General features: G+C 35.0%; 1 protein-coding gene across 5 annotated transcripts in view; it reads right to left on the bottom strand.

The window, feature by feature from the left end:
• Positions 1-20381, bottom strand: part of Lrrcc1 (leucine rich repeat and coiled-coil centrosomal protein 1) — a 32316-nt gene extending 11935 nt beyond the window's left edge. For 2 of the 5 annotated variants that reach the window (XM_013512798.1, XM_005381737.2), the window contains exons 1-9: positions 20175-20381; positions 17834-18039; positions 17189-17254; positions 11803-11970; positions 10008-10183; positions 9700-9909; positions 3854-4050; positions 2004-2142; positions 869-1017 (exon numbers count right to left, since the gene is read on the bottom strand). In XM_013512798.1, coding sequence (XP_013368252.1) covers positions 869-1017; positions 2004-2142; positions 3854-4050; positions 9700-9909; positions 10008-10183; positions 11803-11970; positions 17189-17254; positions 17834-18039; positions 20175-20263 — 1400 coding nt within the window. In that variant the 5' untranslated portion in view covers positions 20264-20381. The remainder of the gene's footprint in view (positions 1-868; positions 1018-2003; positions 2143-3853; positions 4051-9699; positions 9910-10007; positions 10184-11802; positions 11971-17188; positions 17255-17833; positions 18040-20174) is intronic. The other 3 variants (XM_005381735.2, XM_013512797.1, XM_005381738.2) reach the window with 3 other exon arrangements.
• Between the last annotated feature and the right edge of the window lie 3066 nt (positions 20382-23447).

Here is a 23447-nt window from a genome sequence, read left to right as displayed (position 1 = left end):
TAAAGAAAGGGATAGAAAATACTACATCTGCGTCAAACTTTTTCAGTAAATGCTTAAAATAAATGGCACTAGGCAGAGAGCTGTATATATCAACTTTCCATTCAAATGAGGTTTTATGATGGCAATTATCCACTGTACAGAAATGGAACCACAACCTTCAAACCTTACCTGTGCCAAGTACCAAATCTAGAAACCTACTGTATCTTCAAGGGTAAGAAACAAAAACCAACAGAACTCCATGGAAAAATCCTATAATAATTTGAAAAAGCATAACTTTACAATTACAGAAAACAGAAAAAATAACCGTAATTGACAGGATAGAAAACAGACATATTAAAGAACATAATACAAAAAAAAAATAGGAGACAAAGAAGAAAAAATAAGAACAGAATTGAGAAACCTGAGCAATGTGGTACCAAAGCCCATTGCAGAAAATGAGTATGTGACAAGAGATTAAAAGGATCCCGAAAGGCTAAGAAAAAATTTGCCAAAACCTGGACTTTACAGAAAAGTTTGCCAACCTCTGCTTTATTCTTCTTGCTTTTTACTTATCGTACTGATACTTCTCAGCTTAAGGGATCAAATAAATGTACCCATTTCTTTTATAACAAGTTAACAAAGCACTATTATCTTCCAATCAAATAAACATCACATTTTTATCACATTACAGCTAATTTCAACTAATGTATTATAGTTCAATATTCTTTATGCTTTAAAGTTATTTTTTTTTTTTAACTTTTTTTTTTTTTTTTTCTCTGGTACCGGGAACCGAACTCACGACCTTGCACTTGCCAGGCAGGTGCTTTGCCGCTGAGCTAAATCCCCAGCCCCGCTTTAAAGTTATTGTATATGCTTTCACCTTACCTACCTATCTGTGGTAAGAATAGCCAGGCTATGAACGTCTTTCTTTTCACTTGCTTGTTTATGCAGTTCATCAATGTAATCTATAAGTTTCTTTTCAGCTTGTTCAGCTTTCCACCTCATTTCTCTCTCTTGGTCCAGCTGTTCAACTAGGGACTGAAAAAAAAAATTATGTGAACTTAGAAAAGTTACCCAACTTATTATCTCTACTTTTTCAGTTGTATATGGAAATAACAATATCTATTTCAAAGAGCTATGGTGAGAATTAAGTTAATGGAAGCAAAACGTGCAGAACAGTGTCTGGCACTTAATATCCATACAATAAATGCTAACTGCTATTATCACTATCAATATTCAGTCCTGATAATGGAGAATAAGGAGAGCAAAACAGTAAGAAGACCAATAGCACTGAAGTTACAAGGCAACTCTGTTACTGGAAAGAAAAGTACACAGTACAATCAAAAGAACTACCAGTACTCCAACAAGTAAAATAATAGCAAGTTAATGAAAAATATAAAATAACAAATTAACGCATACTAAAAATTCTCAACAACACGGAAACTGTTCAGGCAAATATTGAGTAATTTTTAATTTCTAAAGACCTTTTAATTTTTATCCAAAATTGGGTTTCAGGTCAGTCCATGAACACCTTGAAATTACATATAACGTTCTTCTGCATATGTGTAAAAGTAGATTCTTTGAGAAAATTGTACATTTCCTGACAGCCAAAAAAGCTAGGAACTATTACTTTAAGAAATAAGAATTGGAAACTTCTTTGTTTTTTGAGACAGGATCTTGCTATGCAGTTCAAGCTGGGCTTGAGCTTGCTAAGTAGCCCATGCTGGCCTTGAACTCATGGCAATTTTCCTGCCTCACCTTCTTGAGTGCTGGAATTACAGGCATGTGCCACCATACCCAGCATAAATTGGAAATTCTAGCAATTCCTCCATCCATAAATTTGTAGCAAATGATTTGAATGTGTCATTTCTATTCCTTTAAAAATTACAAAAAAGTAGTATTACACAAAATCTGGAAATTAAGAAGAGAAAAATAACTTATTTTTATCAATCCATTTAAACTACAATGTTTTTTGCCCACAAAAGCATGTTCACTTTAATTTTTTAATATCTCATAAATCATACCCTGTAAGTGCTATCTTCTGAGCCGCTTTTGTTTACTTTAATTTTTTGGTCTTCTGATTCCTGTAATATATTACAATTTGCTAAAGATGATCTTATGTATAAATCCTTAAAATAAGGTTGTTTCATTTTACGGTTACAACTGCAAAGAATAAAACACAGGAAATCAACCAAAGAAAAGTACATTATTTATACTGTTTTCTAGTATTACAATTTTTAGTCATTATATAAGCAGCTTTTTAGAAAAAGGATATTAAATAGAATAGTAACTTGAAAAAATATGAATTTTTTGCCAGGTATGGTGGCTCATGCTTGTAATCCCAAGCACCTAGGAGGCTGAGGCAGGAGGATCACCATGAGTTCAAGGCCAGCCTGAGCTACATAGTGAATTCAAGGACAACTTCAATGATGTAGTGAGACCCTGTCTCAAAACAAAACAAAACAAAATAAAAGTCAAAAGTCATAAATTTTATAATGGATATGCTTTGTTGATTAGTAATGAGAGCCTCAAAAAATTTAAAATGAATCTGCAAGTGTAAGTACTCAATACATTCCGATGAGGTAGACTTCTTAGATATATCAGAATTTCAAAAAAAATATTATCAGTGCTTTAGACTATGGTAAGATGACACACAAGATTTGGAAAAAATGGTAAATATAATAATCATGTTTAAAATTGACACATAATAGGGAAAATAGATTATATCACTAGCCAGGGACTGAAGAAATTTCAGGGTGTGTTCTGACTATAATTAAACTGAATGACTGTATAAATAACAGTATGATCAGATAGCTATGAAAAAGTTAAAGTAATAATACAGTTTTAAAAAGGAGAATCACACAGGCAAAAAGTTAACTGTACCCTCCCCAGAGTACAATAATTTCTGAAAAACTATCATGATGATCCCAATTGTGAAAGTATAGACATCAGTCTCCTTTACCCTGATAGCATTAAAAACCATCATCTTTTCACCTTTTATCCTGAGCTAACAAGGGCTTGGTTTCCCACCTCAATCTGCCTAAAGACAAAGAAAAGTCTAGCCATATAAACTCAAGTGTATCAGTCTTATTTCCCATAATAAAAGAATGCAATGGAGTTATGGATTTATATATGAATTTCTCATCTTTGGTAGTGACACAGAGAAAGTGATCCTTTGTAAGGGTACATTCATCCCTCAGCTTCTGGAGAAACTGGTTTCACAATACCCCAGATACAAAATCCATCGATGTCCAAGACCCTTACACAAAATGGTATAATTGTCATATATAACCTACATACATCCTTAAGTACACTTTAAATAATCTCTAAATTACTTATAATACTCAATGCAATGTAAATACTATGCAAATAGTTATTACATGGTATTGTTTGGACAATAAAGACAACAAAGAAAAGAGTCTGCACGTGTTCATACAGAGCGACCATTACAGGACTACTGCAACAATATAACTTTCTCTTTAAACATCTGTGATTAGCAACTGGTTGAAACCATGAATGCAGAACCAAATCAGAGTTGACAGAGCCAAAAACGATTATTTTTGATGTCAGTAAAGTGATAAATTTATCACAATGAGACAGTTTAAGGAAGATGCCAAATTAACTTCTGTGTGCTCCTTTACTTGGAACCCCCTTCTCTCATCTCCCTTCCCCTCTTGTTTTCTTTTCTGTACTATGGATTGAACCCAAGGCCATCACTGAACACTATCCCCAGGCCTTTTTTACAATTCTCAGACAGGGTCTCACAAAGTTGCCCAGGTTAGACTCAAACTTGTGATCTCCTGGTTTAGCCTCCAGAGCTGCTGGGATTATAGGTGTGTGCGACTGAACTGAATTCTAAAACCAACACAAGTACCTTCCAAAAGCGCTGTTGTTTTTATTGTGGTGCTTAATACTTTGGATAGTTCTGGCATAATAGGGGATTTTTGACCTTCTAGGAACTCTTCTGTTGCATTCTTTTCTGTTTCCATAGTCACTGTCAGAAGTTATATCTGTGTCTCTTTTTGGCCTGAGGTCTTTCTCAGGAACATTATCTACTAAAGTAGTAGAAGTCTAGAATAAAAAAAAAGTTTATTAAAAGTACAATTCAGCATAATTAAAACTTGAAATTTTTAATAAATATTAAGACTTTTTATAAGATTCAAGGTTAATAAATACTTATGTTTGAAATTAAAGACTATCTTCTGGCATGGACAAGCAAGCTTCTACCACTTTGATTCTCCTACAGACAATAATTACAAACTCTGGGAAAATACAAATGAAACAATGAACAAACAAACAAACAAAAAAACCTGAACAAAAGCCATCTGAAGGCCTTAGAAAGTGAACAAAAGTAGGGTTACCAGATAGAAGCTGACACTTAGAATGGGATGTTTCTGTTCCTATGTGTTTTACCCTCTCAGTCACACTGCAACACAATCAGTACCATGCAGGGAGTCTAACTGTCTAGTAGGAAAATACAGACTTTTGGGCATGAAGAACCAGAGTAGCATGGGGTCAACTACAAATAGCTAGCTCACTGAAGGACACAAGCAGGAAAATGAAATTTGAACTTCTGTTTAAGAGAAAAGACTATAGTTTAAGGCAAATCAAGTTAAATGCTTGTTAAAAACAAAACTGTTGCAGTGTTTACAGGTTTAAACAAAATCTGGAGTCACTACAACATAACATTCACAATGTCCGGCATGTACTCTAAAATTACTTACCATAAAAATAAACTGACCTATCCTGAAGAGGAAAGACAAGCATTGCAGATTAAATCTGAGATGACCCAAATGTTTGAATTAGGAGACAACAGCTTTAAAATAGTGATCAGAACTATTTTCAATGAGATAATAAGAAAATATGTCTGTCACAAATGATAAAACAGCTCGGAAATAGAAAAGCAGTGAAAATGGTATAATTAAAAATATAAAATGTCTGAAGTAAAAACTGGCTGGGATTACTACCAGCAGAATGAGGCAAAATAGAACTTGGAGAAGCTGAAATTATTCACTGTGAAGTATACAGACAAAAGCTGATAAATGTAAAAAGCCTTGGGAAATGGTGAGGCAATATCAAAAAGTCTAAGAGGAATCTAAAAAAATAAAAATAAAAAAGAGAACGAGGCAGAAAACATATTTGAAGAAACTATATCCAAAGTCTTCAAACTGGGTGAAGACGTAAATTATTTACACATTCAAGAAGCTCAAATGCCAAGCAATATAAATATGAAGAAAAAAATTATCCTTAAGGTACATGAGGCCAAACTGATAAAAACAAACTGCTAAGAACCAAAAACAAAGATACATTCTTGAAAACAGCTAAACCAAAATGATACTACATAAAAAAATCAAGGATTTTAAATAATGTTGGCTTTGTATTCAAAATTATAAAGGCCAGGAGAAAGTAATGAAAAAGAAAAGATTATCAATCTATAATTCTATACCCAAGAAAAATGTGCTTCAAGGGTCAATTCATCAGAAAGACAAAATAGTCATAAATATATATATATATATATATGTTTAATAAGAGTTTCAAAGCCTAAGAAGCAAACGCTGAAAAAATTAGAGAAACCAACAAATCCATAATCATAGTTAGATATTTTAATACCACTCATGCAGCAACTGATAGAACTAAATCAAATAATAAAGCAAAATAAAAGCCCCACAGCTAAACTCTAAGAATCAGCAACTGACACAACCAGATAGAAAATTAATAAGGATATGGATTACCTTAAAATACTACCAAATATCCTCACTTAACAACTGTGGAATATATATTATTTATAAGACCACAAAGAATATCCACATAGACCATATACTGGGATATTAAATAAGTTTCAATACATTAAAAAAAGACTGATATTCAGGTACGTTCTCTGAACAAAATAAATACAAAATACTAATAACATACTGATAAAAGCAGAACTATGTAAAAATTAATAAAAGATTCTGAATAATCCTTAGATCAAGAAAAACTGTAAGAAAAATTAGAAAACACTTCTAAATAATAATGAAAACAAAACCTCAACATTTGTAGAATGCAGGCAATGGAATACTCAGAGGAAAATATACTGCTTTAAATGACTAGAAGATAGGCCTAAAATGAAATGACCGTAGTGCTTATCAATAAACTAGGAAATGAAGAGTAAAATAAATTAAAAGTAAACAGAATACAAAGCAGGAATCAAAAATATAGAAAACAAGAGACAAAGAAAAAAGTTCTCTGAAATGATCAACAAAACCCCTAGGTAAAGTGATGGGGGTGGTGGGGTGATGGGGTAGGAGGAGGGAGACAACACAGATTGCCAGTATCAGTAACAAAGGAGATTTCATTACTGCCTATGGAAGTTTAAAAGACAGTAAGCAAGTATTAACAGTCTCATGCTGACATGTTCATGAAAAGGAAATATTAATTCAAAAAACAATTTCAAATGCTGATAGGAAAAAAAGAGTCCAAAGTTAGATCTTACAATTTATAACGTTATTTGATATTTGCAAATAAAGAAACCAAAGAAATCCAATGAAAAGCCTTTCAACAAGTGGTGCTGCAATAACTGAATATCCCCAGGAAAAAAGAGTGAATTTCAACCCCCTACCATATATACAGATGTAAATACAAAAAAAGTTGTAAAACTGTTAGATGATATATGAACACACAAAACAATAAGCATAAAAGAAAACATGAGAAATAAGACTATCAAATTTAAAAACTGCTGCTAACAAAATACCATTAAGGAAATAAAATATCTGCCCTACAGACTGGAATATCCACACAAGATATATTTGATAAAATACTGGCATCCAGAATATATTTACACATTTCTACAATCCGGTAATAAATAATTCAATAAAAATGGACAAAAAAATTCAAAACCCTTAAGAAAAGATATATGAATATTTAATGAGCATGAAAATGGTCCTCAGCAACATTAATCATTATTGAAATTGCAAATTAAAATTAAAATGAACAGCGGTATACACTTAGTAGAATGGCTAAAGTAAAATACCAAATATTGGTGAGGACATGGTCAAAGTCTTATTATTAATGAAAGTAAAATGGGACATCAGTTTGGAAAAACACCTTTGGTAGTTTTATATAAAACTAAACATAGACCTACCCTAGAACCCAGAAATTTAATTTCTAGCTGTTAGCTGAAGAGAAATGAAGACATGTTCACAGAGACACCTGTAAAGTAATGTTCATGCAGCTTAATCACAAACTTAAAATAACCTAGTAGTTATTACATCAATAAGATAATGATATATTCATACATGGATTTTTTTTTTTTTTGTTTTTGTTTTTTCTCCGGTACCGGGAACCAAACTCACGACCTTGCGCTTGCCAGGCAGGCGCTTTTGCCGCTGAGCTAAATCCCCAGCCCTCATACATGGATTACTAAACACAAATAAAAAACTAGTGATACAAATATGGGTTAATATCAGAAAGATCATGCTGCATGAAAGCCTTGTAAGAAAGAATACATATTGTATAATTCTGTTTTTATTAGGCTCTAGAATAGTGATGGTAAGCTTTACAGCTTTCAATGATACCAACAGCCCACTGGGCCACAGGTTCGTCACTACTGCTCTACAACAAATAATGATTATCTATGGTAGGAACAATAATCAGAAAAGTGATTTTCCTCTGAAATGGCAGGGGAGGACTTGTTGTGGGAGGGAACATAAAAGAGAACATTCTAGGATAATAATGTTCATCTTCATAGTTTGGGTGATAGGTATACATATGGCCAATTCATGAAATACACCTGTATTTTAAATCAAAAGAAAACTCAAAAAATACTTAACTTCAGTTAATGCTTATTTAAGGAGAAGTATACTGATGTTTAAATTTACTGTGAACTGTAACATAAGATAGTGATAGACAAATACAGTAGACTGATACATCTATATGATGAAATAAGTGTAGTAAAATGTTAGATCTATATGATAAATTAAGTATAGTAAAATGTTAAGAAGAATCCAGTTGGTAAGTATATTGGTGTTTACTAAAAAACTCAAATTGGCTCTATGGCTGAAAATGTTTAAAATAAAGTATCAGGGGAAGAAATAAAAGCAAAATAGTTCTTCAGACATAGGAGTCCAGAAATCAGTGGTACAGTTATAATTTTAAGTCCTATCATTAAGAAAAAAAAGTCCTTATTATAGTACAGCACAGTAACTTTATAATGACTACTTTTAAAATAAAATCATCTGTTTTAAATAGCATATTTACTTTTTTGTACTAAGTAAGGCAGTAAACAAGAGGCCATTTTCTTAAACATTTTTAATACACATAGCAGTGAATCACTTTTTCCCTGATAACCAGCCTGGTATTCTTAGTTAACAGACAGGAAAAGTATCAGAAAAACTGATTAAGTATGAGTGCAAAAAATATAATAGGGTATCAGATTTGGGTTTGAACTCAAGTTTGTCTTACTAATAAAGTACTCCTAGGTAAATAACTTGTTGAAAATCCTGGATTTCTTTTTTATATAGGAAAGACAACAGCATATTAATCACTATTTACTTCACTGGCTTGTCATGACAGTGAAATAAGAATATCTTAAGAGATGTTAAAGTTTACTTCATTTTTAAGTTATTAAGCTCAAATGCAAATTCTGACACTAGTAGAAGAGTTAACTATTAGACAAAATGAAAGATGAAATCTGAGGAAATGGAGGAGTCTAAAATTTTTCATATAGTATCAATGCTATCAAACAATGCATTCTTCTTAAAATGCTTCTAAGCCAGCATTCTTCTCCCAGTTCCATTACTACCGACCTATGTGGGTCAGACTAAAACCTCTAGGTATTTCTGATACACAGAATCCTCCACATCTTTTTTATTCTGAATTGCCTAAGGCAGTCTTTTTCTTTATCTAGTACTGTTAGTGTTATATATATGATAATAGTTTAGGATTCTTAAAAATCCACTGAACCACAGCTAATGCGTAGTATTTTCTACTCCTTCCACCTCCGCACTTTGAGAAAAAAAAAATGAGTATTAAAATTTTGTTACAAATTCTAATTCAACTTGATACTGAGGTAAAAGTCTTTCTGGCCAAGATCTGACAAATAGGCAGAAGGCAAACAAACAACCCACTGCACCTAGGGAAGTACAGCATCCAAGGAGGGGAAAAATTCACTATGGATCAATGCAAGAATGCTGCATCGAGGGCTAGAGACCTGAACAGAAGTAAATTCTATGTAGTTCACAGACTTTAAAAACCAGAAAACAAGCAGCAGTTGCAAAAAGTGATTAAGAGCTCAGGAAAGCAGAGATTAATTAGGTGATAACATGCTGGAATTTCAAATTGAAACGGAACTATGTAATCTGCCATCCTGCTGTAAATTCTAGAAACAGGTTTGACCAGCAAGTAACTGAAGAGACAGTAGGCAAAGTCACTCAGGCATCCTTTCTGGAGCTTATTAAGGTTCACATAAAAGGTGAGTAGACAAAAGCAATATGAAGTACTGTAGAACAAAACAAAGCCCTTACTAACAAAGATGTGAAGTAACAGGGAAAATGAGTACGTTTCCCCCCCTTTCTTACTACTACATAGCTACCTAGAATCCTATTTCTGCAAAAGGAAATGAAAATACATCCAAAATAGATTGATTCTGCTTGGGTTGCTTATACAAATTTTTATTTTATGTTTTCTTAACTACTTTTTCTTAATTAACACATATTGGGCTTTAGAAAAACAGAATGAAGTTACTTCATTGAGAAGCTGTAAAATTCGATCGTCTAATTTCTGAAGTTTCATCTCATTCTGAAAATCGCTTTCATGACTAACTTTTTCCGGCTCAGAAGATGGACATACAGATAAATATGATGTTAAAACAGTATCTGCTGGTGCACTTGCAAATTGCTCCAAGGAGGGTAACTCTTCGACGGGTGGTGTCACCACTGGCACATTTTCAATGATCTATGACACAAAAAAATTCAAAATCTTTAAAAATTTACATTCATTTATAATTAAAATTTGAAGGTTTTTTTATATTGGAAAAATGTCCAGTACTGTACCTCATCTTCACTTATATTTAGGGGAGAATCTGAAGAAGCTAAATTATCCAAAAGGCCTTCTAAACACTGAAGGCGTGATGAATTTACATCTTCCAAATTTACTGGTTCACCAAATATGTTCTTGCAATCTAGGATTCTAAGCTGTGGCAAAGTCTGGAGAATAATTTCTCTGTATCCTTGGAAACAAATCATTCAAAATGAAAATTTAAAGAAAGAAAGGCTAATTATTTGTGAAGTAAACTAAGTTATTGGATATATCACCTGAATGATAAAATTCTAAGAAAGCAATTAATCTACTTGTCAGAAGCACTACTCATTCAACATTTTCACTAAAAACACAAAAGAGAACACTCCCTCACCCTTCCAAATACTGTAATCCTGATGAAAGTCTGAAAGTTAAAATTGTCTCTATTCTGAATAATTACTTAAAAGCTATGAATGCAAGAAACCAACAGCAATATATCCTGGGATGAAAGCTAAACATGTCTTTTGTCTATTTTTAATACAAACATAAACATAAATATATATCAAGATGATACAGGTATGTCCAAAGTAATAGAATTTCCAAGTGAGGATTTAATAAAACGAGCATTAGTAAAACATCTCCCTTTCCCTAACTACATATTAACTAATTAAGATAGGTGGTCTATCAAGTACCTGAAATAATTTATTTTATGTTCCCTAAGAATAATTAAATATGAGAAAGCAGATAAATTAACATTAATTTGGTGTCCAACCTAATAGAAGAACTTCAGTTTTGCTCAACTGAAACTTAAAAATATTGGAAAAAATCCAAAAGGAAAACATCAAATAAGCACTAGAAATTTTGCGAGAAGTAACCTCAGCAATAAATTTTCCTTCAATTCTAGAGAGAAGGGACTGAACTGAAAGTACCTAATTTTAAAAAGCAAGAAAACCTGAAAACCAAAAAACCGAAACCATAGAAACTTCAAGTTCTTGAGACAAGATTGCTAGAAAGAAATTTTGTGAAATAAATAATCAACAGATTGAAATGCTACAAAAAAGCTTCTCATAGTTGCACATAAAAGACAGAATGAAGTCTCTGTAGCCAACTTATACCCAAGCAGATCTTCAGGTTTACTTATGTTCCATATGTTTCTCTCTTGTTTAGTTAAGCAGTATAACTGAGTTCTAGAAACAGCAGTCTGGTCTGTCTTATCTTTTTGCTAATTTATTGATTTTTGAATTAAATAAAATGGATATATATATGTATTACAATTTTAAAAAAATTATTTATTAATAATGTAGTAACTTCACATGGTATAAAACCCAGAAGTTATGTAATAGAGTTGTGCCAACATTTGCTGATCTCCACCTACAGAGTTCCCTTCTATGAAGTTAGCCAATACTACTAATCTTTTCTGTATTTTCTGAATGTTGAACTTTATCCAAACACATATATGTAATATATATAAAGATAAACACAAAGTGTTAGTTTTTTCATGAAAATGGTAGCATGCTTTCCTCTCTTTTAGTATGCTATATCTGGAGAAAATGGACCATTAGTAGATAAAGGGATTTCTATATTCTTTTTTATAATTATATAGCATTATACTATTAGAGTACATCACAATAATAAAATATAGTTTTGATGCACTTATCAAATATAAAACTATCCAAACAGGACGAATACTGATCTGTTCAACTTGTGTTCATCTTTTCACAGCAACCTATTTTTGTAATCACTTTTTTTAAAGATATAATAAAACACTGCAAGGCTGAAGACAAAAACAACACATCATGAACTGCTACAAAATATATTAATTGTTCATACCTGGTGCATGACATATAGGATTACCTTCTCCATCCTTCTCCAAAATAAGATTGGTCAAGAAATGCAATCCTACCATACACTGAAGTAAATGATGGACACTGTCTATACAATTACTATGTAGGTCAATATGTCTAAGTTTATATTTAAGTCCATGGAGGGGCATCAACCCTGCAACAGGAAAGAAACATTTCTTTTGAGGTAAAGGGAGAAGTATTCATTGGACCTTACTGTGAATGTATATTTTAATAAAATGAAATCAGTGAAGTCAAATGTTGTTTTGAAGAAACACAGGCTTAGCATGTCCTTAAGTCCCTAGCCCCTGAGGTGCTTGGTCTCTGAGTCGCAGTAAAACATAGCACAGCACAGCACAGCACAACACAACACAACATGACTTCCCTAGGTCAATATATACACTTATATGAGCATAAGCACAAAGCAAGAGGTTTAGGCTCTCTCAGCATATCATTTTTAATTAACAGACACAAGTACATACCACAATACACTTTAGTTTTATTGACTTGAATATAAAATAAATACAAGTAACACTCCTTTTAACTCCCTGGTAACAATGCTTGCATGAGCCTATCTACAACATTTTGTAGCACACCAATGGCTGTTGTGGATAAGTGCTATGTACACTGCCAGTGTGGCCCAAAAGCACTTGCAGTTTCCTTTTTTCCCTGCCTCAGAACTTTCTTCAAAATGAAGAAGCTCAGGGCTGGGGATATAGCTCAGTGGCAAAAGCACCTGCCTGGCAAGCACAAGTTTCTGGGTTCAATCACTGGTACCAAACAAACAAACAAAATGAAGCTTGTTAAGCTTTGAAGAGAGGTAATACTTCCAGGCGCTCTCCTCTATTGAAGAGTACTTTTAACTGTGAAGGCCCCTTCCTCTTTTTTATTTGTTTGTTTGTTTGAGATACAATTTTACTAATTGCTTAGACTGGCCTTGAACTGTTAGTCCAGGCTGGTCTTGAACAGATGGCAATCCTCCTGTGTCAGCCTCCCAAGTCCTGGGATTATAGGTATGTACGACCACACCTGGCTTGAGGGCTCTTTCTTTCAGAAAGACTATTCTGAGGTGCATTCTGCATTGTACCACAGAGGGTATCTTCTAACTTTGCTTAGTTTATCACTCTCCATTCTTTATCCCCCTCCCCCAGTTTCTTCAACTTGACTGGGATATTTTTTTCTCTTTAATGTTGTTTAATTAAATTCTACTCATCTTTCTGCCATATCCTCAAAAAAATCTTTGACCACTTCTGTGAGGTCTAATTTTCACACATTCACAGAGTACTCAGTAATTCTCCATAACCATCTCACTTTTTTTTTGATACTAGGAATCGAACTCAGGACCTTGTGCGTGCCAGGAAAGTGCTGTGCTGCTGAGCTATATCCCTGGCCCAACCATCTCGTTTTTAACAATTTTATTCCATTAGTGCATGTGACATACATGTTTATATTTATGTGGGAAACTGGTACATGTACACAATATATTTTACTTCCTTTTTTCATCTCCTTCCCCTTTCTTCTTTATTCCATCTCTTGATCCCTTTCCTGTTATTTTTGTACATGTTTACATTCCTTGTGTGGAGTTAGTGTATGTACATAACACATAACCACCTTATTTTTAAATCCTTGCTTCATGTTACTACTTCTTCTGCTTCTGTTTCAGCTTTATGGTTCGCTCAAGTTTCAATTGTATAATATCATACAGCTCATTCTGAGGTCCCCTTTTCTATAAACTCTTCAAGAATCTCCTAGGTTCATGGCTATGGACACCATTCTGTGATTTTTACCTGCCAAAGCTATAATTCTAACAGTGACCTCCCAACTCTCCTACCCTAAATTGTAGACTACTGTATATACATACATATGTATATTTAACAGTATTCCCAAACTTAAGAAAGGCTCCGTATTTTACGTCCTCTCTCTAAACCTGCTCCTCTCCGTCTTTCTCATGTCAATCAACAGATTTACCACCTGCAAATCTAAAAAACTTACAACTATCCTTGATTTTGCTTCCCTTTATTTCCTCTCCTAGCCACCTAAAGTCTACTTTTTACTCAACAGCCATGATTTTTATTTATTTATTTATTTTTTGGTTTTTCTCCGGTACTGGGAATCAAACTCACGACCTTGCCCTTGCCAGGCAGGTGCTGTGCTGCTGAGCTAAATCCCCAGCCCAAACAGCCATGATTTTTAAAAACATAAATTATGCTGGGCATAGTGATGTGTCTGTAATCCCAGCAATTCGGGGGGTGGGAGTGCTGGGGCAGGGGGATCATAAGTTTGAGATCAGCCTCTACAACTTAGCAAGACTCTGTCTCAAAACAGAAAATAATAAAAGGGCTGGAGAATTAGCTCACTGCAAAGGACTTGGTAGTATTATAAAACACAAACCAAATACAAATTATGTCATATTCTTGTGGAATGCTAATAATTTCCCATTGTCAGTAGAGTAAAATATAACTCCTTATCCTGTTTCTAAAGCTACATTCACCTATCCTCAACCTACTCTTCTCTCCCTTTGCTTAGCATGTTATCCATTTGCTACAGCATTACTAGCCTTCCTTCTTACATGAAAAGCTTGATCTTGCCTGTCTTTGTATGCTATTAACACAGAAGTTACTTATTGAAGTATTTATGAATATAAAACATTTTAATATTCTAAGAATGCTCTATAAGAACTTACAGGGTTGCACCTTTTTTTTATAGACCTCATCACTGGTATTTAGTTATTAAAGCTCACCCTTATTAGGTGTAGCATTTGGTATGTTCTGGCAAATACATACAGTTCTCTAGCAACTACCACTACAAGTGAAACACTATAGAACATTTTTATCATTCTCAAACAAAGGTTCCCTTATGTTCTTAAGTAATCAGCCTTCTCTTCCTATTTCCAGTCCCTGGCAACCAATAATCTGATTTTTGCCTAGATAACTTTGTGTTTGTCAAAATGTCATATAAATGAAACCATACAGAGCAGCCCTTTGTGACTGGCTCCTTTCATTTAGCCTAATTTTATTTGGATTACGTTTCTGCATGTGTCATTGTTCATTCCTTTTTAGTTCCAAGTAGTATTCCATTATAGGAATACTACTTGGAACTAGTTTCATAATTTAGCTTTCTATGAAAAAAATACCTTAGATAACCAACTGATTTATTGTAGATCAGTTTCAGAGGTTCCAGTCTGTGGTCTCTTGGCCTCATTTTCTTGAGCCTGTGGTGGCACAGTATATCATAGTTGGAATATATGGTGGAGGAAGTCTATTGTTATGGTAATGGGAAGCAAAGATGGAAAGGGGCCAGGGTTCCAATATTCCTTTCAAGAGTACCTTCCTGCTTCCCCGACTGACCTAACTTCCTCCAAGCAGGCCCCACCTCCTAAAGGTTTCACTAGCTCCCAGAAGTGCTCTAAGGCTATCCTTTAGCATACAGGCTTGGGGCAGACATTAAAGTTCCAAACCATAACACCAGTTGCTGGATATATGAGTTGATTTGAGTTTTTAGATTAGGAACAATCATGTGAACATGAGCATATAAAATGCCATATAATAACATAGAGATGTTTGTGTGGACATGACTTCTCTTGGATAAAAGAAACTGCCAAACTCTTTTTCAAAGTGATTGTACATGGCGCACGCCTGTAATCCCAGCACTCCAGCACTCGGGAGGCTGAGGCAGTAGTATCATTGTGAGTTTGAGACCAGCCTGGGCTACAAAGTGAGCTCAAGGCCAGCCTGAACTACATAGTGAGACCCTGCTTCAAAAAGACAAAAAAACCCACACAAAAAAACAAAACAAAAAAAAAACCACAAAAAAACCCCAAAGTGATTGTCCAATTTTAAATTCTATTAGCAATGTAAGTTTTAGTTGTTCTACAATCTTACCAGCACTTCATCAGTTTTAAAATTTTAGCTATTCTACATGTAAAGTGGTATCTCACTGTGTTTTTAATTTGTATTTCTGTAATCAGTAAGGATGCTGAACATTTTTTTTAAATGTTCATATATACCCTTTGTGTATTTTCTTGGCAAGGTGATTATTTAAATCTTTGGCTTATGGGAATGTGGGGGTTGATATGATTTTGTTTTTATTCTCCAACTATAATGTAAGTTCTATTATAGTTAAGACCGTATCTGTTTATTATTGTTGCATCTTTTTATCACTGTATAACTGTGTTTTTGATACTTGTTCCACAACAAGTATCTGTTGAATGAATGAACTATCCAGGCACTATTCACATCTTTCAGATAAGAAAACTGCATCCAAAGAGTAAAATACATTGCTCAACATCACACAGCAGCAATAGAGATAGAATGAGTCTCATATTTTCATGTCTTTGTACAGGTAAAAATATTTAAAAAGTTAAAAAATAAAACTGCCACTTCAGCTTAAGGGATAGACTAGGCCTTTTTATTTTTCCTACTCAAAACACATACACAGGCAATGTTTTTCCAGTGGGGAAGAAAAATAAACCAACAGAGTAATAGTGTTTCAAATACTGATAAAGATCATAAAGATAATTAGTGGAATTTTGCTAGTTTTAAGATAATTCTAAGAAAAATCATGGAACTTTGGTTTATCACTTGTTTTAATCAATTAACAATTTTAAACTCTTTTTAGACTTACTAAAGAGAAAAAATTTTATGTGAGCCTCAATTTTTAAGTCTTTAGAATGCTAGATATTTACACTGTCAAACAAATTAGCCACTAGTTATATCTTTGGCTTTTTATAGTTAAATTAAAACAAACGAGTAAAATTAAAGATTCAAGCCTTGCATGGTGGTGCAGGTTTACAATCCCAGAATTCTGGGTGGCTAGTGCAGGAGGATCACTAGCTTGAGCCCACACTGAGGAACTCAGTAAGACCCTGTCTAAAATAAAAAATGAAAAAAGGACTGGCAACTGGGTATGCAGCTCAGTGTGAAAGCCCTGGGCTCAACTCCCAGTATAGCCCCCTTCCCCACACAAAAATCAGTCCCCAAGTCAAACTAGGCACACTTCAAGTGCTCAAAACAGTACTTGATTATTGGCTGCCATATGACAGCATAAATATAAAACATTTTCATGACTGTAGAATGCTCTATTGGCATTCTTCCTACAATAGTATACTGACGATCTAAAATTAAGAAAGTATTCCACTAAAGTGGGATCTTCTTATCCAAGGTTTTTTTTTTTATTTTGCTACTGGCCACTCTACTCTTTGTTCTATTTTTAACTCAGGTTTATGCAGTAACAAAAAAAGAATCATGACTGAAGCACATTCTCTAAATAAGATTCTTGATCAAATGTTGGATTATTTGGAGGTTTCCACCAGGCTACGCTAAACTGCTACATGTATATATTTGGCATTTAAAAAATATATAAACATATGTACTCACCACTAAGATCATTTATGTGGTTATAAGATAAATTCAATCTAGTCAGATTAATTAGTGCTTCAAGTCCTAGAAATAAAATAAGGTAAAATAAAATATAACTGTTATAGGATTTAAAGAATTAGAGAAAAATAGCATTTCAATATGACTTCGGACTATTTCAATTAGCAAATTCAGTCCGATCACAGTAAAATAAATTTTACTGTTATTTAGAAAAAAAAACTTAGGTTTTTTTGTTTTGGTACCGAAAATCGAACTCATGACTCAGGCTTGCCAGGCAAGTGCTTATGCCACTGAGCTATATCCCTAGCTCTGAGCACACTTATTGAACTCATGACCTCAGGCTTGCCAGGGAAGTGCTTATGCCACTGAGCTATATCCCCAGCCCTGAATACGCTTACGTCTTTTTTTTGCACCAGGAATCCAACTCAGGATCTTGTACTTGCCAGACAGGCACTTGTGCCACTGAACTATATCCCTGGCCAAAACTTAGTTTTTTAAAAAAGTGCTATCTTTCTGAAGGAAAACGTTTTGTAGAACAAGTCTTATAGTCAGTTTGCAAAAGTTTATGATAAAATTTATTCTATTTGGGGAAAAATAGACATAAAGCATCTTGTTTATGCTAAGTATTATATGAAAATCACAAACCTTCTATTCTTGTAATCAAATTGCAGGACAAATTTAAAGTGCGTAGTTTTGTCAGTGTGCTTAGCCCTTCAATTCGACTTATTTCATTAGATGACAGATCTAAATGCCGTAAATTCCAAACATGATCGATTGCATTAATCTTGGAAATGTGATTGCAATGAAGGTTGATGGCATGAAGGGTTGAATGTAAAGACAGCTCTGATATGCTAAAAAAGAAAATATGCATTATAAAAACAGATTTTAAAAGCACGCCAATTAATTAAAATTAATGAAATAGCATGTAGACAAACATGTATATACTGTTCTTTCTAAAATGAAACCCTTCCTGTTTTTGCCTTGAAATGCCTCATAAGACACAATGGTTCTGGCGACAAAAACCAGTATTTTGGATTAAATAAACACCAAACCACTCAAGGAAGGTGGTGGAACCTAGGTATTCTAACTTCTTTGTGCAGCCATCAACACAGAATAAAGGTAGTATTGTCGTATTGAACAGTCAATGACTGAAAAGGCTCTGGAATCCTAACATCCCAGTTCAAATCTGTAATTAGCTCCTTTTGGATGTTACTTGAGCAAATGGCAACCATTTTAAGCCTCAATTCCCTTATCTCATTTAATTCTCACAACTATAAGCAGCAGGTATTAGAAGGATACTGGCTTAAGTAAATTAACCTGCTGAGCTCTAACAGTTGCAAATCTTTTTTCCTTTTAAAATTTTCTTTTGAGATAGGATTCCACTACGTACTACAGGCTGGCCTTGAACTCACAACGTAGCCCAGGCTGGCCTTGAATTTGTGACAGTTCTGCCTCAGCCTCACAGTGCTGGGATCACAAGTGTGCCCACCACACCAGGGACAAAGATTTATAGTCTTAATTTTTTTTACTGTCTATAGTGGCTATTTAATACAGAATGTAGTTGATTTTCAAGGAAACCACAAATTATTGCTATTTGTAGTAACAAAGTCTTTGTCTTCCCAATTCCAAATTGGAATACACCTTCCCTGAATAAAACTCATCTCTTCACTCACTCAGTTACTATTCATAACTGGAACCTCTCCTGTAGGTAGCAGATCCAGCAACACAAACTACATTACACAGTTTAGAGGCACAGGATAGGAAATAAAGACAGAAAGAGAAGGACATGCAAGGTCATGGGAATCTGTGGTAGGTTCTGTAGCAGCTATGATAAAATCCCAAGAAATCTAACTCTGGCAGTAAAAAAGCAATTGTAAATGTCATACTAGCAATGCCTTAAGGTGTCTGTTAGAAGCTTTTGCCAGTTACCTAGTTTTTGTCACTTACTGAACGCCTATTTAGTGCAAGATCTTATGTTATTAATACACCCTCAATGTCAGTCATTTATTTTCTGATATAATGCTGCTCCTGGAAATTAATACTATGTGGATATTGTTAGATAATGCAAAAATAACACCTAGGCAGTGAAATAAGAAAAGCGTTTGAATCTGAATTTAATTGTGAGCTGCATGGAATCAGAAAAATTGTTTAGATTCTCCAAGTTTCAGTTCCAAAACTTATGAGAAAAGTCACCACCTTACAGAATTGCTGTGAAGATTAATGATAATGTACATAACACGCACACATCGATGGCACTCAGGAAAGGGCAGTTACTATTAAACATAAATGTAAATATTCCTTTGAAAAACATCTTCCTAGGGTCATGTGTCAAATTTTACATCAGGATTGAGAACATACAGTTCATTTATCAGTGGTAAGGTTCACTTAGAGAAGGGCGCTCCACAGAAGAACAGCAAGTACCAGGACAAGGCACCTGTCCGTAGCTCCGTATGGGTAACCTCAGTAAATGTAAAGGAAGAAATGGTAAAAGAGCCAAGCCTGCAAAGGTTGGCAGGAACCAGGCAGTAATGCAGAACCAAGAGCCTTGTATGCCAAATGCAAATTCGGGCAAAATGAGAGGTAAAAGGTGAACTACATAACATATGTATTCTCGAAAAGTAAACAAATATAAGCACTATGGTGCTTTGTACAGAATTCGTTAGAACAAGGGTGAAGAGCATTTAGGCAAAGCCCATTAAGAAGAAGCAGGCGCTCATTCTGAGGCTGCCAGAGATGCTACACTGCCATTTTTTTTTCTCCAGGAAAAAAAGAAAGGCAAGAGAAAGCACGAGAAGATCCCAACTAAAGCGCAAGCAAAGTAATACCCATGAAAAGCAGGCACAGCGGAAGACAGCAGTTACACGCTGGTGGAGAGCCAGGTGCTGCAGCAAGGTGAAGGCTGAGAATTAATTGCAGGGAAAAGGAAAGCAGGAGCCTTCCTCGCCGGCGCTGGGAGTCCGGCTCCTGGTCGCCGGGCGCCCTTTACCTCTGCAGGCCTTTGTCCATGAAACACACATCTCCGCAGCTGTTGTCGCCGTCCTCATTTTCGATTTGTCCTTCCACCGCTTCCTCCATAGTACTAACTACAGAGAGCGGGATCTTAACCGGCGCCCAGCGCTGGGTGGCACAGCCTGGAACACGCCTGCCCAGAGCGCGGATGTCTACTTGAGGGGGCGGGGCGAGGGCGCTCCCTCCAACCGACGCTCGCGTACTTTCCCGCCCTTTCCGGTGTCGCAAAGCCGGAAGCCTCATCGGCTCCTCGAAGGGCTTCTTGCTCTTTTGCGGCATCTGCAACGGGACTCTTGGGGCTTGCCGTACAGTGCATCCTTATCCTGTCGTGAAGGAGTTAGGGCTAGAGTATATCCGTGTATGTGTTTGTGCTGTGTGCCCAGACTTCACAATGAAATCGTTTTCGTGGTATTTTGGCTTTAGTTGCCTTTACGTACCCTTACACATGTATGAGGCGTGATCAGACTATAAGGTGCGTGTTAAAAATTTTTACAGTAACAGTGAATGTTTCAATTTTAATTTACTACAGTAAAGCACGTACATATTGCCCCCCTCCGTCCCCAGCACTCTCTGTAGTTGGAACACATTTATCTTCGTTCCTTCCACTTTCTGAACCATTTCTGGAGTCTTTCATGAATGTCTTCTGTTGCACTGACATGGCTGCCTTGATTCAGTCTTGAATCAATACAAAATGTTTACTTTTCATGTTCATTTTCAATTTGGAGAAGCAGAAGTCGCACAGTAACAGATTTGGCGAATAAGATGGATGAGTACACACCTTAATGAGGGAAATTGCCATAAACAGTTGATCATTGAGTTGTGCTCACAAAATACAGTGAATGTTTAAAAAATTATTGTAGTACAAACTACATTGCCATTAATCACCTACAAAATACTCTCTTGCTTCAAGAACACCTACCCCATTACTGGCAATATATTGTTTACTGTAATGCTTTTTTATTTATTTAAACATTCTCTGTGTTTTTCAATCATCCTTTCTATAAGTTGTTCCCTCACTGGCCATGCATATTGTGTTGATTCATTAAACATTTGTGGAAATACTTGCTGTATGTCAGTCACTTTGCAAGGAAGAAAAAGATGAAGCCCATTCTTATTCCTGGAAGCATTCATAATCCCATGGAGCAAACAGTTATACAGCATGATGAGTGCTGGGAAGAGCTCAGGGACATTTAAACCAACTGTAGAGTGATGTGGGTAGTGGGTAAGTGTTCTAAAAGGAAATGATTGGGGAGTCTTGTTTGGGCAAGGAAAGTTCTTGGAAATGAATGGCATTGTAAGTAGGAAAGGAAACCTATATAAGATACTTCCTGCTAGGTTGTTCCCCAACGTGTGGTAATATTTAAAAATGTAGAGAAGGTGTATCTCAAATTTGATCCTGTCACTATCCTGAATTAAAATCTTCAGTAGTTTCTTACTAGGAATCAAATAAAGTTTTTTAATCTTTTCTTTTTAAACATTATTTTAAACAAAAAGTGTTTATTAAATATCTCTAATGTGCATGGCATGTTACACTAGGCCACCTGTTTTATTGTTTGTACCTTTTGTCTACATTTTTGAATATTACCACACAGATCTAGAATATGGTAGATAATGGAAGAGTCTAATATACCAAAGAAAACTTACTTTGACACTCTGATTTTTATGGTTGGTATTTTAGAGTAGAATTATTTTACTTTCTGTGTATTTTCTTTGCAGTTCATTCATACCTATGTTAGTCTCAGTTTGATTATTTTATTTAAAATTTGTTTCTTGTCTTTCAAATCTATCATGAAAGATATTTTAAGACTTAATTGCCATTGGTGTCTATTTTTCTGCAATTTCTACCATATTCTAAATCACAATCCATTGTTTGCTATAACCACATACTTTACAACATGTTCAGCTTCTTCCAAAAAAAAAAATAGAGTTAGGTTTTTATATTAGTGACTTTTTTTAGGCCATAAATGTGTTGCATATGAATAAGCCCAAGTCAAGCCCTAAAGATATCTTTGTAGTACCCCAAGATTGCCTGGTCTTCATTGCCTAGGAAGGATTTGTGGGGTACAGAAACAACAATTCATATGGTATCAGTCATACTTGTGTGAAATCAAGCTTAAGATATACAGTTTGTCTGGGTATGGAGATGCATGCAATGTTAGGGAGGGAGGGAGAGAGAATAGTCTTTTCTGGAAATGGTAAATTATTTTAAAAGACTGATGTGAAATAAGACTGTGTGTATGTGCGTTTGTGTAAGCAATAGATGAGAAGAGAAAGCAAGGCTTGAAAGAAATCTTGGCTGAGGACCAGCTATGATCAGCTGAGAAGTTGGTATTTGGTCTGAAGGAAGGTGGTGTTGAGGTGATGGTGCGATGATGATGGCAGATGTGAGAGTGAGATTGGGAGGAGATACCAGAAAACAAGACAGCTCTATACTTAGACTGGGAAGTGATCTGTTAGGTTTGTACTTTATAAAATTATTTCCAGAAGTGAAGTGGAATCTGGATTGAAGCAAAGAGATTAAAAGTGAGTGTATAAAACTGTAAGGTTGTTTCAGTAAACCAAGGAACAAAAGTGCAGGTCTGGACCAAAGCCCTAGGAGGTGAAATAATGAAAAGAAGTACAGGATGAAGTGTTAAAAATGAAAATTACTTGCAATCTTACCACTTAGAGAAAGCCATTACTATTAATAATTTTTATGTTTCCATTCACTCATGCCCATGCATGTACATGTATGTGACATGAATGGTAAAATTTATTGTAATAAAATTGAACATATACTGAACTACAAAGAACAGAAATTATAACTACAAAGAAATCTCAACAAATCTTAAAATGGTTATTTCAATCTAGGAGTGTAGGTTTAGTGGTGTAATGCTTGCCTAGCCTGGGCCAGGCTCTAGGTTTGATCACCGGCACTGAAAAAAAATTCTTGTGATGGTTAATCTTGAAGGTCAACTTAACTGGATTGAGAAATGCCTACAAAATTGGTAAAGTGCACATCTGATTGTGTCTGTGCAGGTGTTTCTAGATACATTTGACATATGGGACAACAATATGAGTAGGGAGACCCACTCTGAATGTGGGTGGCACCATCCAGTATTGTGGAAGCCTGGGTAGAACAAAAACAGAAGGAGGCAGGCTATTAGCACAGCCTCAATCTCTCTCGCTTTGTGTCTCTCCCCTTTTACTGCCCTCCCTTTCTGTCTTGAGATTAGCCACTTTGTTCCAGCTTGTTCTCCCCACCACCACG

This window comes from Chinchilla lanigera, unplaced genomic scaffold, assembly GCF_000276665.1.
Source record: "Chinchilla lanigera isolate Chin_1 unplaced genomic scaffold, ChiLan1.0 scaffold00016, whole genome shotgun sequence".
Lineage (NCBI taxonomy): Eukaryota > Metazoa > Chordata > Mammalia > Rodentia > Chinchillidae > Chinchilla > Chinchilla lanigera.
The sequence above is the reverse complement of the archived record's forward strand: the minus strand, read 5'-3'. Positions and strand labels throughout refer to the sequence as shown.